At 45.5% G+C, this 17,814-nt stretch overlaps 1 protein-coding gene across 1 annotated transcript; it reads left to right on the plus strand.

The window, feature by feature from the left end:
- Positions 1-1,221: 1,221 nt before the first annotated feature.
- LOC127224053 (phenazine biosynthesis-like domain-containing protein 1) lies at positions 1,222-16,863 on the plus strand. The gene is made up of 9 exons (XM_051186820.1): positions 1,222-1,363; positions 4,860-4,959; positions 5,638-5,736; positions 7,246-7,355; positions 7,474-7,503; positions 10,739-10,827; positions 11,182-11,360; positions 14,503-14,565; positions 15,693-16,863. The coding sequence occupies exons 1-9, from the start codon at positions 1,280-1,282 to the stop codon at positions 15,803-15,805; spliced, it is 867 nt and encodes a 288-aa protein (XP_051042777.1). The 5' UTR covers positions 1,222-1,279; the 3' UTR covers positions 15,806-16,863.
- Positions 16,864-17,814: the final 951 nt, after the last annotated feature.

The raw sequence follows: 17,814 nt of genomic DNA on the forward strand, positions 1-17,814 counted from the left end.
GCCTGTGCCGCTGAGCCTAGCTCACAAGCTTCCCTGTTACAGCTGTGAACACCTGATGCCAGGAGACACAAGCCTGTAATCCCAGCTATTCAGGAAGCTGAGAGGAGGGCTGCAAGCTAAAGGCCTGCCTAGGCTGCACAGACAGCTCAAGGCCAACACCCTGACCCCACAGGCTAGCAAGCTGAGTGGCTGAGCAGTTACCAGTTGTGTGTGTGAGGTCTGGGCTCCATCCCAGCTGCTAGAAGAGAACCGCACATCATTAGAGAAGCTTTGTTGCTTTCTGTGCTGACTCACACTATCTGATATAAAGAAGGCAATCCACAAGGACATCTTCAAACATTCGCATTAACAAGCTGAGACTCGATGGCAAACAGTGATGCTGATGGAGACACATCCTGGAAGATGGCTTCAATGACCAAGCTTCCTGCTTGTCTTCCAGGCTCCAAAGTTCAGTTAAGATGTGAGCAGAGCATATTACCACTTAAATCATTCAGTGTGTATATTTTCTGTACCAGACATTCTTCTAGCAGCTAAGTAAATTCAAAAGGAGAAAGGGAAGTTAGGTGTGGTGGTACAGGACTTTATTCCCAGAATTAGGGAAGCAGAGACAGGCAGATACCCAAGTTCAAGACCAGACTTAAGATCCAGGCTGATAAGGCCAGGTGTTGGTAGCACACACGTTTAGTCCCAGCACTCGGGAGACAGAGGCAGGCCGATCTCTGTGAGTTCAAAGACAGGCTGATCTACAGAGGGAGAGTTCCAAGACAGGCTCCAAAGTAATACAGAGAAACCCTGTCTCAGAAAAACAACAACAACAAAACAAACAAACAAAAAGATTCAGGCTGATAGTAAAAAAAAAAAAAAAAAAACAAGAAGAGGGAGACTTGATGTTGTTTCCTGCTGATGAAAACCCACTGTTTGCCGGTGGCACATGATGGCACATGCCTTTAATCCCAGCACTTGGGAGGCAAAGGCAGGCAAATCTCTGTGAGTTTGAGGCCAGCCTGGTCTACAAAGCTACACAGAAACCCTGTCTCAAAAAACAAAACAACAACAACAAAAAATAAAACGGTAATTCAATGCTGAAAACATTAGAGGATTAGTGTCTTTAAAAGGAAATGCATTGGAATAATCGTTTGGCTTTGTATCTGAGAAACCATTAACTGCGTGCATGTATGCACCAGTGAAACATTAACATTCTGGCGTTTGTTTTGGAACAGCAGGAAGTGAAGCAGGTTCCAGCAAGGCTGAGACCTTGCAGACAGAGCCGGTGAGGAAAATGAAGCTCCCAATTTTCATAGCAGATGCGTTCACTGCAACAGCTTTCCGTGGCAATCCTGCTGCTGTCTGCCTCCTCGAAAATGTAAGTACTCGGTTCTCAAGGGCCTTGTTGAAGTTCTAGATGTGTGGAAAAGATGTGAGACCATCCTGAGTGCTTGCTTCTTTGGCTTGTGTTTTCTGTCATGTTGGTGATGGTCATGTGTTCAAGTTAGGACGGGAATGGCTATACCTAGACTGAGTTGGAAGCATAGAGATTGGCATGCAGAGGAACTGGAGCCCATTGAAGAGTTGAAGAGGCGGCAGCACAGAGTGGGGGACCAGGCCTGTGACTCCAGGTGATCTGATACTCTCTTCTGACCTCCAGGAGCCCTGCACTCATGTATACAAACCCAGACAGAAAGTCTCTCTCTTTCTCTCTCCTGGCCTCCAAAGGCTCTACACTCAAGTGTACCGCCAGACAGACAGAAAGACAGACAGACACACACACACACATGCACACACACACACACACACTTTTTCTCAAAATAATCATCAAAATAGTTTTAAAAATCTCTCTAGGATCAAGAAAATAAGGTACTTACAGGAAATTAAGTAGAAACTAGAAGGAGTTGATCTCTAGGACCTGGAAAATTTGCCAAAAACCTTCATTGTATACATAGCTCTTTTGTGTGGGAGCAATGTCTCAGCAGGGATAGGTTCCTAGGCACCAAGTCCAAAGACCAGTTCAATCCCTGGGAATCACAGGGTGGAAGCAGAAATCTCCTCTGCAAGTGAACCCCTGACCTCACAGGTGTGCTATGGTGGACATGTGCCTCCTCCAAATAAAGGATTAGTTGAACTTATATTAGAAATATATAGGCTTTTGATTAGGATAATTGCAAATGGGATAGCGAAATATTCCTTGGCCTTCTGGGTAACTGTTGTTTTGTCCCCTGGGCAGTAGGAAGCAGGGAGCTTCCTATGACGATGGTCATCTTGACAAGCTCTAGAGTGGCCTTGGAGACACATTCTTGACAGGTCTGTGAGGGAGGCCTCAGATAAGTTACTTATATTGGGAAGACCCTCTCTAACTGGGCAACACTGTGGGCAGTGGATGAAGTCCTGAGTGAGTGTCTATTGTTTGCTATGAGCACAGCCATGTTAAGGGTCCCAGTGCTCAGAGCCATGGGAATTGTCAAGCCCTGGGTGAGGCTCAGGAAGAAGCAAAGCATCACTTGGTCTGTGTGGGAATGCTGACAGAATGTCTAGAGTAGGCAGCTGCAGCTTCCTCCTCCTAGGTCTGGTCACAGCCTATGACTGTCCCATACAGAAACTTGGCAGGGATGCCAGCTAAGGCCTCATCCCAGTGCTGTATGTAATAAACAGGCAGAGATTCTGGGTTGAGTAGGTGCCCTCCACTGGAACGAACACAGCCCACCCCATCCCAGCTTCTCTGTACATCTGTCTGTCATTTATTCATCCTCTCCTCTCCCCAGTCAGGTTACAGGGCCAAGCTGTGCCTTGGAAGGACAGTACAGTTTCGTGGTCGAGAATCGTTGACTGGGGTGGGTAAAGGTGGGATCCGTTTGTGTCTGATGAGCAGAGTTCAGTTCACTAGGGTTCAATTGGCAGCATATTGAAAACACCTGTATCCCCAGCATTCCTATCGAGACAGGGGAATGGAGACCAGAGAATCTTCTGGAAGCTTGTAGGCCAGCAACCCAGACTGCACAGTGCAGTGTCAGGAGAGTGAACTGCCCTGTGTTTGATCTTCACCAGAAAATTGTCCTCTGACCTCCACAGCCATGCCTGCTCTCTCTCCCTTCCCATTAGTGACTGGCTGTTCCACATTTCCACTACAGTGAGTGTAATCCCATATCTCCAAGTCAGAAATATATATTTGGCAGTAGTGGGGTTCGGGTGGGCGATGATGACAGGTTCTCTATGTAGCCATGCAATATAATATCATTGAGATTTGAAGGATTTAAATATTTGGTTTTCACCAGCTATTAAAAATTTGCATGGTTCTCTAAATTCTCTTCCTCTCCAGCACAGAACTCAGAAAAAAAAAAAAAATTGTTTTCCTCTCCGTGGTTTTGGAGGCTGTCCTGGAACTAGCTCCTGTAGACCAGGCTGGTCTCAAACTCACAGAAATCCAACTGCCTCTGCTTCACGAGTGCTGGGATGAAAGGCAGGCATGTACCACCACTGCCTGGCCCAATTCAGTAAAATTTTAACTTAATCTTTCTGTCTCCACCTCCTGAGTTTCAGGACTATTGGTATGTGCCACCATCCTCAGCTTTATTTGTTTGTTTAACTGCTTGAAAGGTCAGCAACATGGTTCAGCCAGTGAAGGCACTTATTTCACAGTCCTGACGACTGGCTGGAAGGTGAGGGAGTCCAAAGGGTTGTCTTCTGACGGACACATGCATACTGTGGCATGCATGCCCCAGAAAGTTAAACTGACTGCTTTGCATAGAAGAAAAGGCTTTTCTTATCAGGTGCTAACAAGGGTCTCATCTTAAGTACCGTGGAGTGTTGACACTGGAGAAGCATTTTGTATGTACTGCTGAGTTTAACTGTACAAAAATAGAGATGGCTCAGAGGTTAAGAGCACTGGCTGCTCTTCCAGAGGATCTGAGTTCAATTCCCAGCAACCACATGGTGGCTCACAACCATCTATAATGAAATCTGGTGCCCTCTTCTGGTGTACAAGTATATATGCAAGCAGAACACTATACATAATCAATAAGTCTTTAAAAACAAAAGGTGCTGGTGGTGGGATTGTTCCTTGGGGAAAAGCGCTTGCGCCAAGTCTGATGACCAGAGCTGGATCCTTAGGACACACGTGGTGAGAGGGGAAAGATATTAACTTCCACACAGTTTTCTCTGACCTCCACAAGGGCACGGTGGTATTCAAAAGCACACATATCCAGCCCCTTCCCACATTGAAATGTCTTTTTAAAAAATGTACATTTAGAGAAAAACAGTAGGTGGAGATGGTGGCACACACTCGAAATCTCAGCACTCAGGAGACTGAGGAAGTGGATTGTGAGTTTATATGTATGGAGATATCCTGGGCTACATAGTGAGTCCCAGGACAGCTTGGGCCTTTCAATGAGACCCTGTCTCAAGAAAAACATAGAGCAATCAGCCAGGCCTGAGTGTGCAGCCCCCGATCCAGGCTACTCAAGAAGCTGAGGTAGAAGAATCTAGTTCAAGACCCACCTCGGCATCTTAGAACTTGTCTACAAAGAAAAAGTAATCAATCAATTAATTAAAATTGGCCGTGGCCATAGTCCAGCAATAGAGCATGAAGCCCTAGGATTAATTCCCTGCATTTGGAAATAGAGAATTAAAAAGATAACAAACTGACAGAGGAACCTAGCCCAATACTCTGGATTTTTACACCTGTGGCTTTGCTAATTGCGATTCCACATAGGTGCTGTAGGCCTGGGTATCAGAAAAACTGACTGCATAAACATGCCTTGAATCACTCAGCACATAACATAAATTCCATAAGTTGAGAGTAAACTGCTGTTAGCTAAGGGTAGTTGGCCGTGCAAGGAAGTCTCCATAACATTTTGTTCCTAATTAAGACACTGGCTGAAGATGTCCATCAACAAATTGCAAGGGAAATGAACCTCTCGGAAACGGCTTTCATCAGGAAACTGAAACCAAGTGACAACTTCACACAAAGTAAATACACATTTTTCATTGATTCCTGGGTGGCTGGGGAAACATTGTCCTAGGAGGGAGGCTTAAGGAAGTGCTTATGTGTTATCTGCCTGCCGATGGCAATTGTGGGTTTTAGTTCATCTAGGAAAAGGAATGTTGAAGTTAAGCCTAAGTTTAAAATTTAAGGTTTCCCACTACCTAAAGCCATGTATTGGAAAATGGGCCCCTAGGGTAGCATATTGGTAAGTAGATCCTAAGAGAAAATAATGGAGTAATGACATTTCTGTAGGGGCAGGTTGGTGTCTCAGGATGGGCTTCTAGGACATGGGTGTTTGGCGCCCTCGTGTGTTGGTGCTTGCCCTGGGCTGATGCAGTGACAGGATGCTCTGCAGGTGCCAACCTGTAGACCTTGAACCTGCAAGCCATCCAGTCTATTACAGATATTCCTTTCTCCAAGAGTCACCCAACCAGTGGAGTTCTGTTACAACCACCCAAATGGACTAAAAGGGTGTTGATGAACCTAATGTTTCCACTGCAGACCTAGCCCCAGGGAGCCTGTGGATGTCTGATTAGTCTGCATCTGTCTTCTGCTAACAGTTGCTGTTAACCACACCAGCAAGAGATTTAAAGATGCTTCGAAGCTGAAGACTTGCCACTATGGGTCTGACCTGTGTCTCTTTGGCTTTCCCTGTTCTGAAGGTCCCTGCTTTGGACTAAGGTGGTTTACACCAGCAAGTGAGGTTCCTCTGTGTGGTCACGCCACCCTGGCATCTGCGGCTGTGCTGTTCCACAAAATAAGTAATATGAATTTCATTTCATGTATGCTTTTATTATGCATGCACATATGTCGTTGTTTTTCTCTGATCCAGGTAGTCCTGGCTGTCTTGGAACTCACTCTATAAACCAGGTTAGTCTCAAACAGAGATCCTCTTGTCTCTACCTTCCCAAATCTGGGACTAAAGATGTGTGCCACCACACCTGGCTCCCACTACTCAGGCTTGCCCTGGGTTCTCTCTGTAGCTGTGAGAAATGCTTGGTCTTCCTGCCCTAAATTCTCAGTACTAGGATTTCATGGATGGACCACCAGCACTCTAGAGGTAGAAGCAAGTAGGTATTTGTGGGTTCAAAACCAGCCTGGCATACATAGGGAGCTCCAGGTTAGTGGGGATTCCATAGTTAAGATCTTGTTTTGAAAAATAAATTAGAAATTATTAAAAAAAAAAAAAGAAAAAGAAAAAAGAGACCAGGTGGCACACGCCTTTGATCCCAGTACTCGGGAGGGAGAGGCAGGTGAATCTCTGTGAGTTCGAGGCCAGCCTGGTCTACAGAGTGAGTTCCAAAGGCTCCAAAGCAATACAGAGAAACCCTGTCTGGAAAAAGCAAAACTAAAACAAAACAAAACAAAAAGCCCAAAACCAAACAAACAAATAAAAAAACATTTAAAGTAGGCCTTGAATCTGTGGTGCCAGATTCAGTCTCTAGTACTGGAGGTTAGGGAAGTCCCCTGTACTGAAAGGATGAAAATACAGCCTAACTTTCTAATGACCACTAAAAGTTAGAAAGTTTTTTAAAAAGCCCATCAGCATGTATTTAAAAAATCACCCTAGCTGCATGCAAAGCTCAGGAAAAAGAAAAACACATGAAATAGCTTGGTCATGATGACAGGTTTCTGGAAATTATTATTATTCATAACCACCTACTGTCTGAAGAATATTGTTATCCACAACAGTCTGGGAATTGTTATGGGTCATCCTGTCTACAAAGAAAATTAATAACTAAAAGAGACGGAACTCATGGCAAGAAGGGAAAACTAGAAAGAACAAGTGCCTCTGCCAATAGATACAGATAATTCCCTGACTGGAGAGTACATTCTGCCAGCCACTCAAGGACAAGGCCACTGAGCCTGCTGGTCCTTGAGAAAGAAAAATCCCCTAACCTTGCAGGTACGCTAAATCTCTGTAACCTAGGAAACCTTATTAACCATCCAAGTTTTGAACTCTCCCATGACCTTGCTTTTAGGCCTAGTGAAAATAACAGGCTGGCTTTGAAACTGGCCTTGTTAGCCTTGTTGTAAATCCTATAAAAGCTATCTCAATTCTGCACTAGAGGTCCTCAGTCCTCTACTCCTGTGTGGCATATGACTGTGCACTTGGAATAAAAATTCCTCATGCTATTTGCATTGAGACTGCTTCTCGTGAGTGATTTGGGGTGTCGCCTTTCCTGAGTGGGAGCGTGAAGGTCCATGCTCTGCAGGTACCTTTCAGTACCAAGCTTATTTTCCTGATTCTTGATTCCTCCTCTGTCCAGAGAACACAAACAGCACTCTAACCTTTGCCACCATGAGTGGGGAGCTAAAGGCCAGAAGAGCAGAGGACAGGATTGTCTTGGACTTTCCTCTCTACCCAGCCTTCCCCCAGGTTAGCTCTTTCTCACTGCATTTACACCTAATTGTAACAAATACTGTTATTACCAAAAACTGTGCTTAGTCCGCAGCTCTCCTGTTCAGCACTGACTGTATGTCTTTCTTTCTTCTAGGACTTCCATGAAATAGAAGACTTAATAAAGGTTGGTGGAAAGAATCCAGTTAGAGCCTTGTGATGTGCTCACTTGTTCGTGTTTGAACAGAAAGCTCTGGTGTGATGTTGTTTGCCACCCTGATTGGTGGCATGAACCTGAAAGCGCAGGACCTAAACATGATGTGGACTAAAGTCTCATGCAATAGTCAACTTTTTTTCAGAGAATCAGACTATTCATCCTCTGAGGGTTAAGAAGAGTTCACCCCAGTCGAGCGTATACCCACAAGGCACTCACAAGGACAAGCTCACTTGGCAAACGTTTTTCCATAGAGGTGTATAAACCAATAGCAACAGGCAGTTGTAACAATCTGAAGTAAACTCAATCCTACCCACTACAGTTGGGAGGGGCACAAAAGCACATTCCAAGAACAATTCTGTGTGAAGAAACAGAGATCACAAGACTCTTGTTTTCCGGGTACTCAGAATATCACCTTGCATAACTCCATTCTTGGATTGTGTTCTAACATAATGTGATCCCCCAAAATGGGCCTCCTACCAGTGCAGGTGTTGCAGTGGAAGCCTAGGTAATTTCAGATTAGAATGTTAGTATTGTATTCATTTGGCAAATTGATTACTTTCATAGATTTGTAGTCATGGTGTAGCCCAGGCTAGCCTGGAACTTGCAGTTCTCTTGCCTATCAAATGTTTGCTGGGATGACAAGTTCATGCCATCACAACCAACACTATGACTATAAGCAATATAACCTCCATGGAGGAACAGGAATAAGAGAGTTTAGGGGAGAGAGAGACAGAGACAGAGAGAGACAGAAACAGAGAGAAAGAGAGAGAGAGAGAGAGAGAGGAGACCTGTAAGAGTCAATGAAGAAGGTATCAGGCATCTTCAGCCGCCTTGAATAACGAAAGGTTGGATTTCTGTTCATTCCAGCAGGAAGGAGAAATCAGCCAGGGGTGACAGTGTGCCCATACAAGTTCAAGTAGGAAAGCTTGGGGTTTTCTTTCTTTAAAAATTCCTTTACAGGCTAGGTGGTGGTGGCCCACGCCTTTAATCCCAGTACTCAGGAGGCAGAGGCAGGCAGATCTTTGTGAGTTCAAGGCCAGCCTGGTCTACAGGGCAAGTACCAGGACAGGTTCCAAAGCTACACAGAGAAACCCTGTCTCAAAACAAAACAAACAAACAAACAAAAAATTCTTTACAAGTTCAGTCCTGTATAGAACAAATTTTGGTCTTTTTTACGACCCTTACCATTCTTCTCTTCCCTCTCCCTACCCCACTGAAACAGTTCTTCCCAACAATTTCCCTACTTTTCACACCTGTGCGTCTGTATGTGTCTCTATGTGTGTATTTATGTGTGTGTCTGTATGTGTGTCTCTCTCTCTGTGTGTGTCTGTGTGTGTATCTGTCCCACTGAATCTAAACAGAGTTGCTTGCATGAGCACTGGGTGGAGGTGGACATTATTTACTGGAATCTGGACAATTTATATACCACTGACAAAATGACATCCTTTCTTCAGTTGCCATTAACTACCATTAGTCTATCAGGGGAGCTGCAGACTTCGTGAGCTTGTCCCTCATTCATAATGAAATGTTGACCAGCCTGATGATTTGCAGATAGCCATAGCTGCTGTGATGCTCATGAATGTAGTGGCCATGTGATATCTAGAAGATCCATCTGCAGTGCTCCCCCCCCCCCATCCTTTGACTTTTATACTCTTCCCCGTACCTCCTCCTTACTGTGTTCTCTGGACCTAATAAATGTCTCAGTTAGGGCCAAACATTCAAAAGCCACTTCATCTCAGCCTTTGACCAGTGATAAGTCTCTACATTAACTATTATTTACTCCAAAACTAAGCTTCTCTGACAAAGGCTGAGGATAGCACTAACCTATAGATGTAAACACAAGTATTTAGAAGGTTGTGTGATACATGTCTATTTACCAAAACCACAATAGTAGGTTCCTTCTTAGGGCCCTTGACCTTCCTAGCCATGGGCATTTAACAAGGTTCACAGTATGAGAAATGACTTCCATCCTGTGAAGCATGCCTCTAGTGGTTGATTACCTCCCATAACAGTCACACCACTATTACATGAGTGTTGGATTTTCTGTAGGAAAGACCAGTCCCAGCATCCCTTAGCTCCCTGTACAACCTGTGGGCAATTCCACCTGTCTCTACTCTAGAACTGATGTTTTCATAGCCTTAGGGATGAGCCTTGTGAGTCCTGTAATTTTCTGGGTTTCCTGGACTTTGTAGGTTTCCTTATGAGGAGCCTTCCTCCCTTCTCCAGGAGGGAATATTTCAATTGGTAACAAATAGCTACACAATAGCAGATAGTATCTAAGGCAGAGGGACTTCAGCCACAGGAGCTGGAGCATCTCAGTGCTTAGAGCAGCTCAGTGCAAAGCCTTCTAGTAGCTGCCATATCACTATTCCAACCAGAGGCTGGACCTGGTACCAAAAGGAGAGAACTAACAACTGCAATTTGTCCCCTGACCTCTACATTTGAGCCCACACACATACAGATATGCACACAAATAAATAGATACACACACACACACACACACACACACACACAGCACTCCAGAAAGTCTCCCATGTCACCTTCCCTCATCTCCAGGGTTTACAAGTATGCATGTGCATGTCGCCATACTTGGTCTTTTATGTAGCTCCTGGGGATCCATGTCCACAAGTAGCATTCTTATTCATCTCTCCAGACCCAGACTCTTTGTTCTGGAGCTCACCAATTAGGCTAGATTAGCTAGTCAGCAAGCCCTGGGGAGCCTCCTGTCTCTGTCTCCCCAACAGTGAGATAACAACTGTTAGTCATCATGCTTGGCTTTAAAAATACATTTTGTATCTGGGCAGTGGTAGCACACCCCGTTAATCCCAGCACTTGGGAGACAGAGGCAGACAGAGTCAGTTCAAGGCCAGCCTGGTTTACAAAGTTTCAGGAAAGCCAGAAAAACAAACAAACTTGAACTCAGGTTCTCATGATTGCAAAGCAGACAATTTGCCAACTGAACTGTCTTTCCAGCCTAACCATGAACTTTTCATCCTTTTCCTGGTTTATGTTGTGCTATGGCTCCATGCATGCTGGGCAAGCCATGGTGTGAGGTTGGAGGTCAGAGGACAACTTGCAGGAATGTGTTCTCTCTTGTCATTTGGGTCTGGGTGACTGAATTCAGGTTATGAAACTTGGCAGCAAGTACCTTTTCTCTTCAAACCATCTTTCAGGCCCTCTGAGGCATTTTTGATCTGTTTCACAGGCAGCCATAGGTGACACCCTGGTCCAGGATATTCGGTACTCTCCAGATACCCGAAAACTCCTGGTCCGGCTCAGCGACTCTTATAACAGGTAAATGCCCTGTTTTAACCATTTACATGCCAGCACCCAGATTTCCAGCTCTGCTATCTGACTTCTTTTGAGACAGGCTCTTCCTATATAGCCCTGGCTTCCTGGAACTAGCTCTATAGACCAGGCTGGTCCCAAACTCACAGAGCTCCACCTGCCTCTGCCTCCTGAGTGCTGAGATTAGAGGATATGCCACCATGCCTGGACCAACCACTTCCTTTCCCATAGGCAGATGTCAAAGGCAGGCTCTCCCGTCCCTCTGCTGAGCCATCTGGGCATAGCCCAGCCTCTTTCCTATGCTTTGTAGGGGGTGGTCTGTGGAATACTTATTGCTGATCCATTCTTTTTATGCTCAAGGTCCTTTCTAGAGAGCCTGAAGGTGAACACAGAACCTCTGCCTCGAATTGAAAAGACAGGGAAGGTGAAAGGACTCATTCTCACTCTGAGAGGAGAGCCTGGGGGGCAGACACCCCAGTATGACTTCTACTCCCGGTACTTTGCACCATGGGTTGGTTTGCCTGAAGACCCAGTGACAGGTACTCTTTACTTATGATCAGGGGTAATGTAACTAGGGAAAAGGAAGAATACACATTTCTACACACTGTGTGTAGTTCTTGGTGTTGTCAATGTTAAAGAATCCAGAACCACTTGGGAGATGGGTCTCTGAGCACAGCTCTGAGGGCTTACCTTGACTATGTGAATTCAAGTGGAGGAGCCTGTCTTAATTCCCTGATTGGGATCCTGGCAGGGAGGGGCTAAGCAGGAGCTGCATTTACGGCTCTCTCCTGACTGTGGCTGGGATGTGAGCAGCTGCTTCAAGCTCCTGCAGCCAACTGGGAGGCCATGAAGGGCCGTGCACCTTGACCCATGAGCCAAAGTAAACTCTGTACTCCTTAAGTTGCTTCATCACAGTATTTTATACCAGTGACAAGGAAAGGAACTAAAACAATTAGCCTTCATGTGACACTTCAGATGCCATGCTTTGATTTTGTTCTCTGAAATAGGGTTCCCTGTAACCTGGGCTGATCTCTAACTCAGCATGAACCAAGGATGACTTTGACTTCCTGCTGCCTCCTCTTGCCTCTACCTTCCAAGCGCTGCATTGCAGATGTGTGTTGGGGTTACAGCTGTGTGCCACCATGCCCGGCTGGGTGGCTTGGGCTGCCTTTGTTCTCTATCTTTCTTTCTCTCCCTCTTCCCCTTCACTGAAATCTGTGAAAAGTGATTTAAGAAGGAGTTCTGCAGCCCTGGCTCCCTTGTTCTTATCACCTGGACCTGTGACAAACCCCTGAAAAGTCTCAGTCCCTCCTCTGTGTGATGTGACTAATAACCTCAGAGGGTTAGGTCAGTACAGCACATGCCTGGCACATGGCAAATGCCCAGCAGACATTAACTATGTTCAGCTCTGCCTCTTTCTTCCCCCTCCTTCTCCACCTCCACCTTTCCTATTCTGGGGATGAGACCCAGGGTCACCTTGCTTGCTAGGTAAGTGCTCCACCACAGAGCTATGTCAACAGACCTACATTATTCACTAGCAATGCACCTAGAGCCCTGAGCCAACACTTGCAGACCTTGTACCAGCCAGAAGCAGAGGAGTGACATCAAAGATGGACAGGAATGGCACACCCTGTACCTGTACCCTCTCAGAGAATAGTGGTCTATGTGGTCAAGGGTAGGGGTGCTTGATAGTGGGAGTTGCTGGGGGAAATGGAGTTCAAGGCTGAAAGGGGCTCCAAATGCTAGGAGCCATGTGGCTCTGGTACTTCATTGAGTTCTCTGAAACAGCATGCATGAACACAAGCTTAGCAAAGTATTGCATAAGACTGGGGAAAATTGCCCACGATGGTGGCGCATGGCTTTCATCTCAGCACTCGGGAGGCAGAGGCAGGTGGATCTCTGTGAGTTCCAGGCCAGCCTGGTCTACAAGAGCTAGTTCTAGGACAGGCTCCAAAGCTACACAGAGAAACCCTGCCTCGAACCCCCCCCAAAAAAAAGACTGGGGAAAATGCCCATGGCTTCCATGAATTCCACTGAGTCTCTCCCCATTGCTGTGATGTAATGCCATGACCAAAAGCAAGTTGGGGAGGAGAGGGTTTATTTGACTTCAACATTGTATCCCTCCTTGAAGGAAGCCAGGATAGGAACTCAAACTGAGAAGGAACCTGGAGGCAGGAGCTGATGCAGAGGTCATGGAGGGATGCTGCTTACTGGCTTGCTCATCATGGCTTGATTAGCCTGCTTTCTTATAGAACCCAGGATCACCAGCCCAGGAATGGTACCACCCACAATGGACTGGGCCCTCCACCATCAATAATTAAGAAACCCCCTTTTAGCCAGATCTGTGGAGGCATTTTCTTGATTGAGGTTCTCTTCTTTCCAGTGACTCTAGCTTGTGTCAAGTTGACATAAAACTAACCAGCACACCATAGTAGCTTGTGTACACATAGCTGCATCCCCAAGACTGAGAAGCAGTGCACTTTTGTGTGTACTGTTTTCTAGAAGGTGAAGATGTTTGGACTAGCTAGGGTAGAGTGACATTGAGGGACTCTGGGACATGGAGCTTTTAGTGCCCAGTCTTGGGCAAAGCAGAATGTTGGTTATCATACTTAGACATCTCATAATGCTCAGTAAGCTTGTCTGCTGGGTGAGAAGAGAGAACGTCCTTTTTTTCCTCCCTAAGAACCTTTCAGCCAGTTATAAAAATCATAGCATTTTTACTTTCTTCTTTTTTTTCCTGTTTTTCAGGGTTGGCTTCATGTAGCCCAGCCTGGCCTCAGGCCCCCTATGTAGCTCATAAATCTTCAAAACAGGTTTCAAGAATCCCTATGTAGGACTACAGGCCTGCACCACCATGCCTGGCATGACTTTACATTTTGTTTTCATATGTAGTCTGTAATCTACTTCTAGAGTACAATCACACAACTAACTAAGGAGTTAAACTTGGTCTATAGAAAAGCTTGCCCAGCACACCAAACAATAACAAAACCCTGGCTGAAAGGAATGTTCTTTTTTGTCCACAAGGCCCTGCAAGGTTGAGCCTGTGTCTGAGCTCCTTTTCTTGCATATGTGCTCTAGGAGGAAGGAGATATGTTCCTCGGAAATTACCGAAAGGATTATATGAAGGCCTTACATTTCCTATCAAGAGCTGACAATGCTGCCTGGAGAGATGAATACCGCTCTTACAGGGGGCCTGAGTTCAATTGCCAGGGTTCACATCAGGTGGTTCTCAACTGCCTCAAACTCTAACTCCAGGGGAAAGAGCTGGCAATGAATGGTGGAGCCAAATTAAAGCCCAAAGCAGGCGTAGTGGCACACACCTGTAATCCCAGCACTCAGGAGGTAGAGGCAGGAGGACCAGGGTTCAAGACCAGTCTCAGCTACATAGAGAATTCCAGCCAGCCTGAGTGAAACGGAACCCTGTGTCAAAAAATAAGCAAGCAAATATCTGGAGTCTAATTCTTCAGAAATAGTAAGACATAGTTGATAGACTTTTTGGGAGAGCCCATTCCTGAACTACCATCTTCCTTTCCTTACTGCACACTCTGCCATGTCCTGGTTGACATTAGGATTAAATCAACTAAGATTTAGTCAAACTGCTTAAGTGATTTATCAGTTAACACAATCAGGGACACACACGTCCATTTTCTCTGCCTGTTCTCATAGTGTCTTACTTTTCAGGATCTGCGCACACCGTTCTCAGCAGTTACTGGTCCCAGCAGCTTGGAAAGAAAGAGATGCGAGGTAGGGTGGATACTTCCCTCTCTCTCTTCTTTTATGGGTGCTTGGGTGTTGAACTTGGGGCTTTGCAAATGCTTGACCAGAGTCAAAGCCCCAACCCTTAACTATTTGGGACAGTGTCTTGCTATGTAGACCAAGCTGGCCTCCCATTCGCATATACCTCTTAAGGGCTGGGACTGTGCAATACTATGCCCAGATCAAAATTTTTAAAAAATTTTTATTTCCAGCTCAAATTTTTCATTTGCCTCATTTTAGGCTCACATCTATTCTCATGTACACTAGCTCCTTAAAAACATAGTAAGAACTGAGCTGGTTGGTGGTGGTGCACACCTTTAATCCTAGCACTCAGAAGGCAGAGATAGTCAGATATCTGAGTTTGAGGTCAAACTGGTCTACAGAGCAAGTTCCAGGACATCCAGGGCTATATAAGGAAACCCTGTCTCAAAACAAAACAAACAGAACAACAACAACAGAAACCTACCAAAAAAAGCAAACAAAAAAGTAGATCATATATGTGTGTGTGTGTGTATGTATATATGTGTGTGTATATATATATATATATATATACATATATATCGTATATTATCGCTCATGTAAAATATCCCTGAAAGATCTCCCCTTCAGTAATCCCCCAATCCTAACCCTTTCCACTCCTGCCTTCCCAAACACAGATATTTCTGATAATGTAAGTATTTAATAAATCTTAATCAGTATAATTAGCTTGCTATGTAACCTTTGAGTTTGATAATCCCTTTTCTCTATTCTAGGTAATTGTAATAACTTCTTGAGTGCCTAGAAATCTGAGGTCATGCCTCTTTGGTGGGCCTGGCACATATGGTTGCTTTAATATGTTATGAGAAAACAAACTCCCTCTGTTTAATTCAGAGCTGAAGGTGGGGCCTTCTCAGAGGCCCAGGAAGGAAAAGGCCGGGCAGTGTGTGCATATCAGCTGTGCATGAACCTCTGGGTCTTCAGGAGAATGGGGGGGGGGGCGGTAGGCTGTGGACACATGAAGGAATTTATTCTGGAAACTGGCCTATTTGGAATTCTAGGTTTGTAACACTTCCCTGTGTGGGTGGCTAATCAAAGGGAAACGCTCTTAATTGTCCTCACTCTGTGTTCTCTTTAAGCCTTTCAGTGTTCCCGCCGAGGAGGGGAACTGGACATTTCCCTGAGACCTGATGGACGAGTTGACATGAAGGGTGGCGCTGCTATTGTCTTAGAGGGCACACTGACAGTCTAGAGACACGTATGCTGGGCTGTGGCCACTGCAAAACACAGTGTTTCCTCTGTACCAAATACGAAAAGAAAAACCCAAGCCAAACCAACAACAAATGCCCAGATGGGCTTCAGCAAGCCCAACGACCAGTGCCCTCAACCCTCTTGTGAAGAACAGAAAGGGAAGCCAGTTGTTGGAGGGCAGATAGTGTCTCCAGACTCCTTAGCTGATGAGGGACTCTCACTTCTCTTCCCTGTGGGCCACATAAACATATCCTCTCCATCCCCTGAGTTTCCAAAGACAAACTAAGGTACAATGCCACCAAAGTTCCCCCAGGGCACCAGTGAGCTATTGGTCTTAGTTACAGAGCACAGGAGAGGGGTTGCATAGACAAGCGTGGGTGTGCTCCTCTGAGAGGTGGCGCCTGGAAAGGCTTTTATCCAGCAATGGTGACTTTCATGTAGCAGCATAGGTGACCTTAGTCTTCGCTGGCCTATATCCCCTAGCCTGTTACTGGGGCTCTGCGTGGGATTAGGCAACATTTCATACCACAGATGGAAGGGAGAGGCTAGATACTCAGGGGAGGGAGGGTCCTGTGACCTCTCCACCACTCTACGAGGAGATAAAAGCAGAAAAGAACCCAGCAGAGATGATCATTTGCAAGTGGGACAGCTGAACTCTGAGTACCACCCAGAGTGACAGGCAGGAAAACATTTCACGATGTAATCACACTAAGAAAGGACAAGTAGGCTGGAGACTGTTAGGGAGGTTGTCCTATGATGATGAGGTATTTGGATTTGTATGAGCTGTGATGATAGCAAAATGAAACAGTTTGTGTTGAGGGACAATGTAATTTCAGTGTAGCTAAAATGAACAAAACAATGATTTGGGGGCTAGCAAGACTGCTGAGTGGCTAAAGCACTTGCTGTCAAGGCTGACAACCTGATTCAATTCCTGGAACCCACACAGTAGAAACAGAGAACCAGCTCCTGCATGTTGTCCTCTGACTTATATACAGATAGGTGCTGTAGAATGCATACACCCACACATGTACAAAAAACAAATAAATGTAATAAAAATCATCTTCTCCATTTTTACACTCATGTATAATAACTAAAACCTAGGGGAAAAAACTCAGAAAATTAATAGAGGAAAGGATGTATTGGGTGGGCTGGGGGCTTGATGAGTAAAACACTTGCCAGGCAAGCCTTATGATCAAGTTTGAGTTCCCATAATCCATGTAAAAGATGGATGCAGTGATGAGTGGCTGTAATTCTAGTGTACTTTTGTCAAGATGGGAGCATCCACCCCCCACCCTTATCCTTCCATCCCCTCTCCCTACCTCCACCCCCATTTACCTGAAAACTCACAGGCCAACTAGCTTGGCATTTATAGCACAGTGACAAACACTCAGAGAGACTCAGGCTCAAGCAAGGTAGAAATCGAGAATTTGCCACCATCCTGTCAGGCACGATGGTACACACTGTAAACCTGGTACTAGTGAGGGGAAAGCATGAGCTCCCTGAGACCTTTCTTCAAAAACCAAAAACTACAACAAAACTGTTAGAATCTATAGAAAGGGCTTGGGAAGCACAGCAATTATAAGTCATCCCAACAGAAGAGAAAGGGAGGGGGCTCCCTGAGCAACATCTCTTCATCAGCATGAGCTTCAGCACCATATGGGAACTTGCTAGGAAAGCAAAACCACCGGCCCTCTTTGGACCACTTGTGTCTGGAGCTCTGCAGCCTGGGGCCAGTACTTTGAGTTTAAACAGTCCCTCTAGCCAATGGGTTAGTGTGACACCTGCCCTGCACTCAGGCTTCCAGATATAGGGGCCATTTCATCACTCTCTTGATAATGGACTCTGCAACTCAATAGCATTTGACTGCTACAACTCAGAAGCTCCCTGACTGCACCAATAATACTTGCTGCTTAAAAGTGCAATTTTATACAGGTTGGTTTGGTGTTAGCTTCCAGCTCTGTCCAGCAGAGAAAAATTACCCTTGCTCAGGTGGGAGCTGTTCTGCAATGT

The sequence above is a fragment of the Phodopus roborovskii genome, unplaced genomic scaffold, assembly GCF_943737965.1.
Source record: "Phodopus roborovskii unplaced genomic scaffold, PHOROB, whole genome shotgun sequence".
NCBI lineage: Eukaryota > Metazoa > Chordata > Mammalia > Rodentia > Cricetidae > Phodopus > Phodopus roborovskii.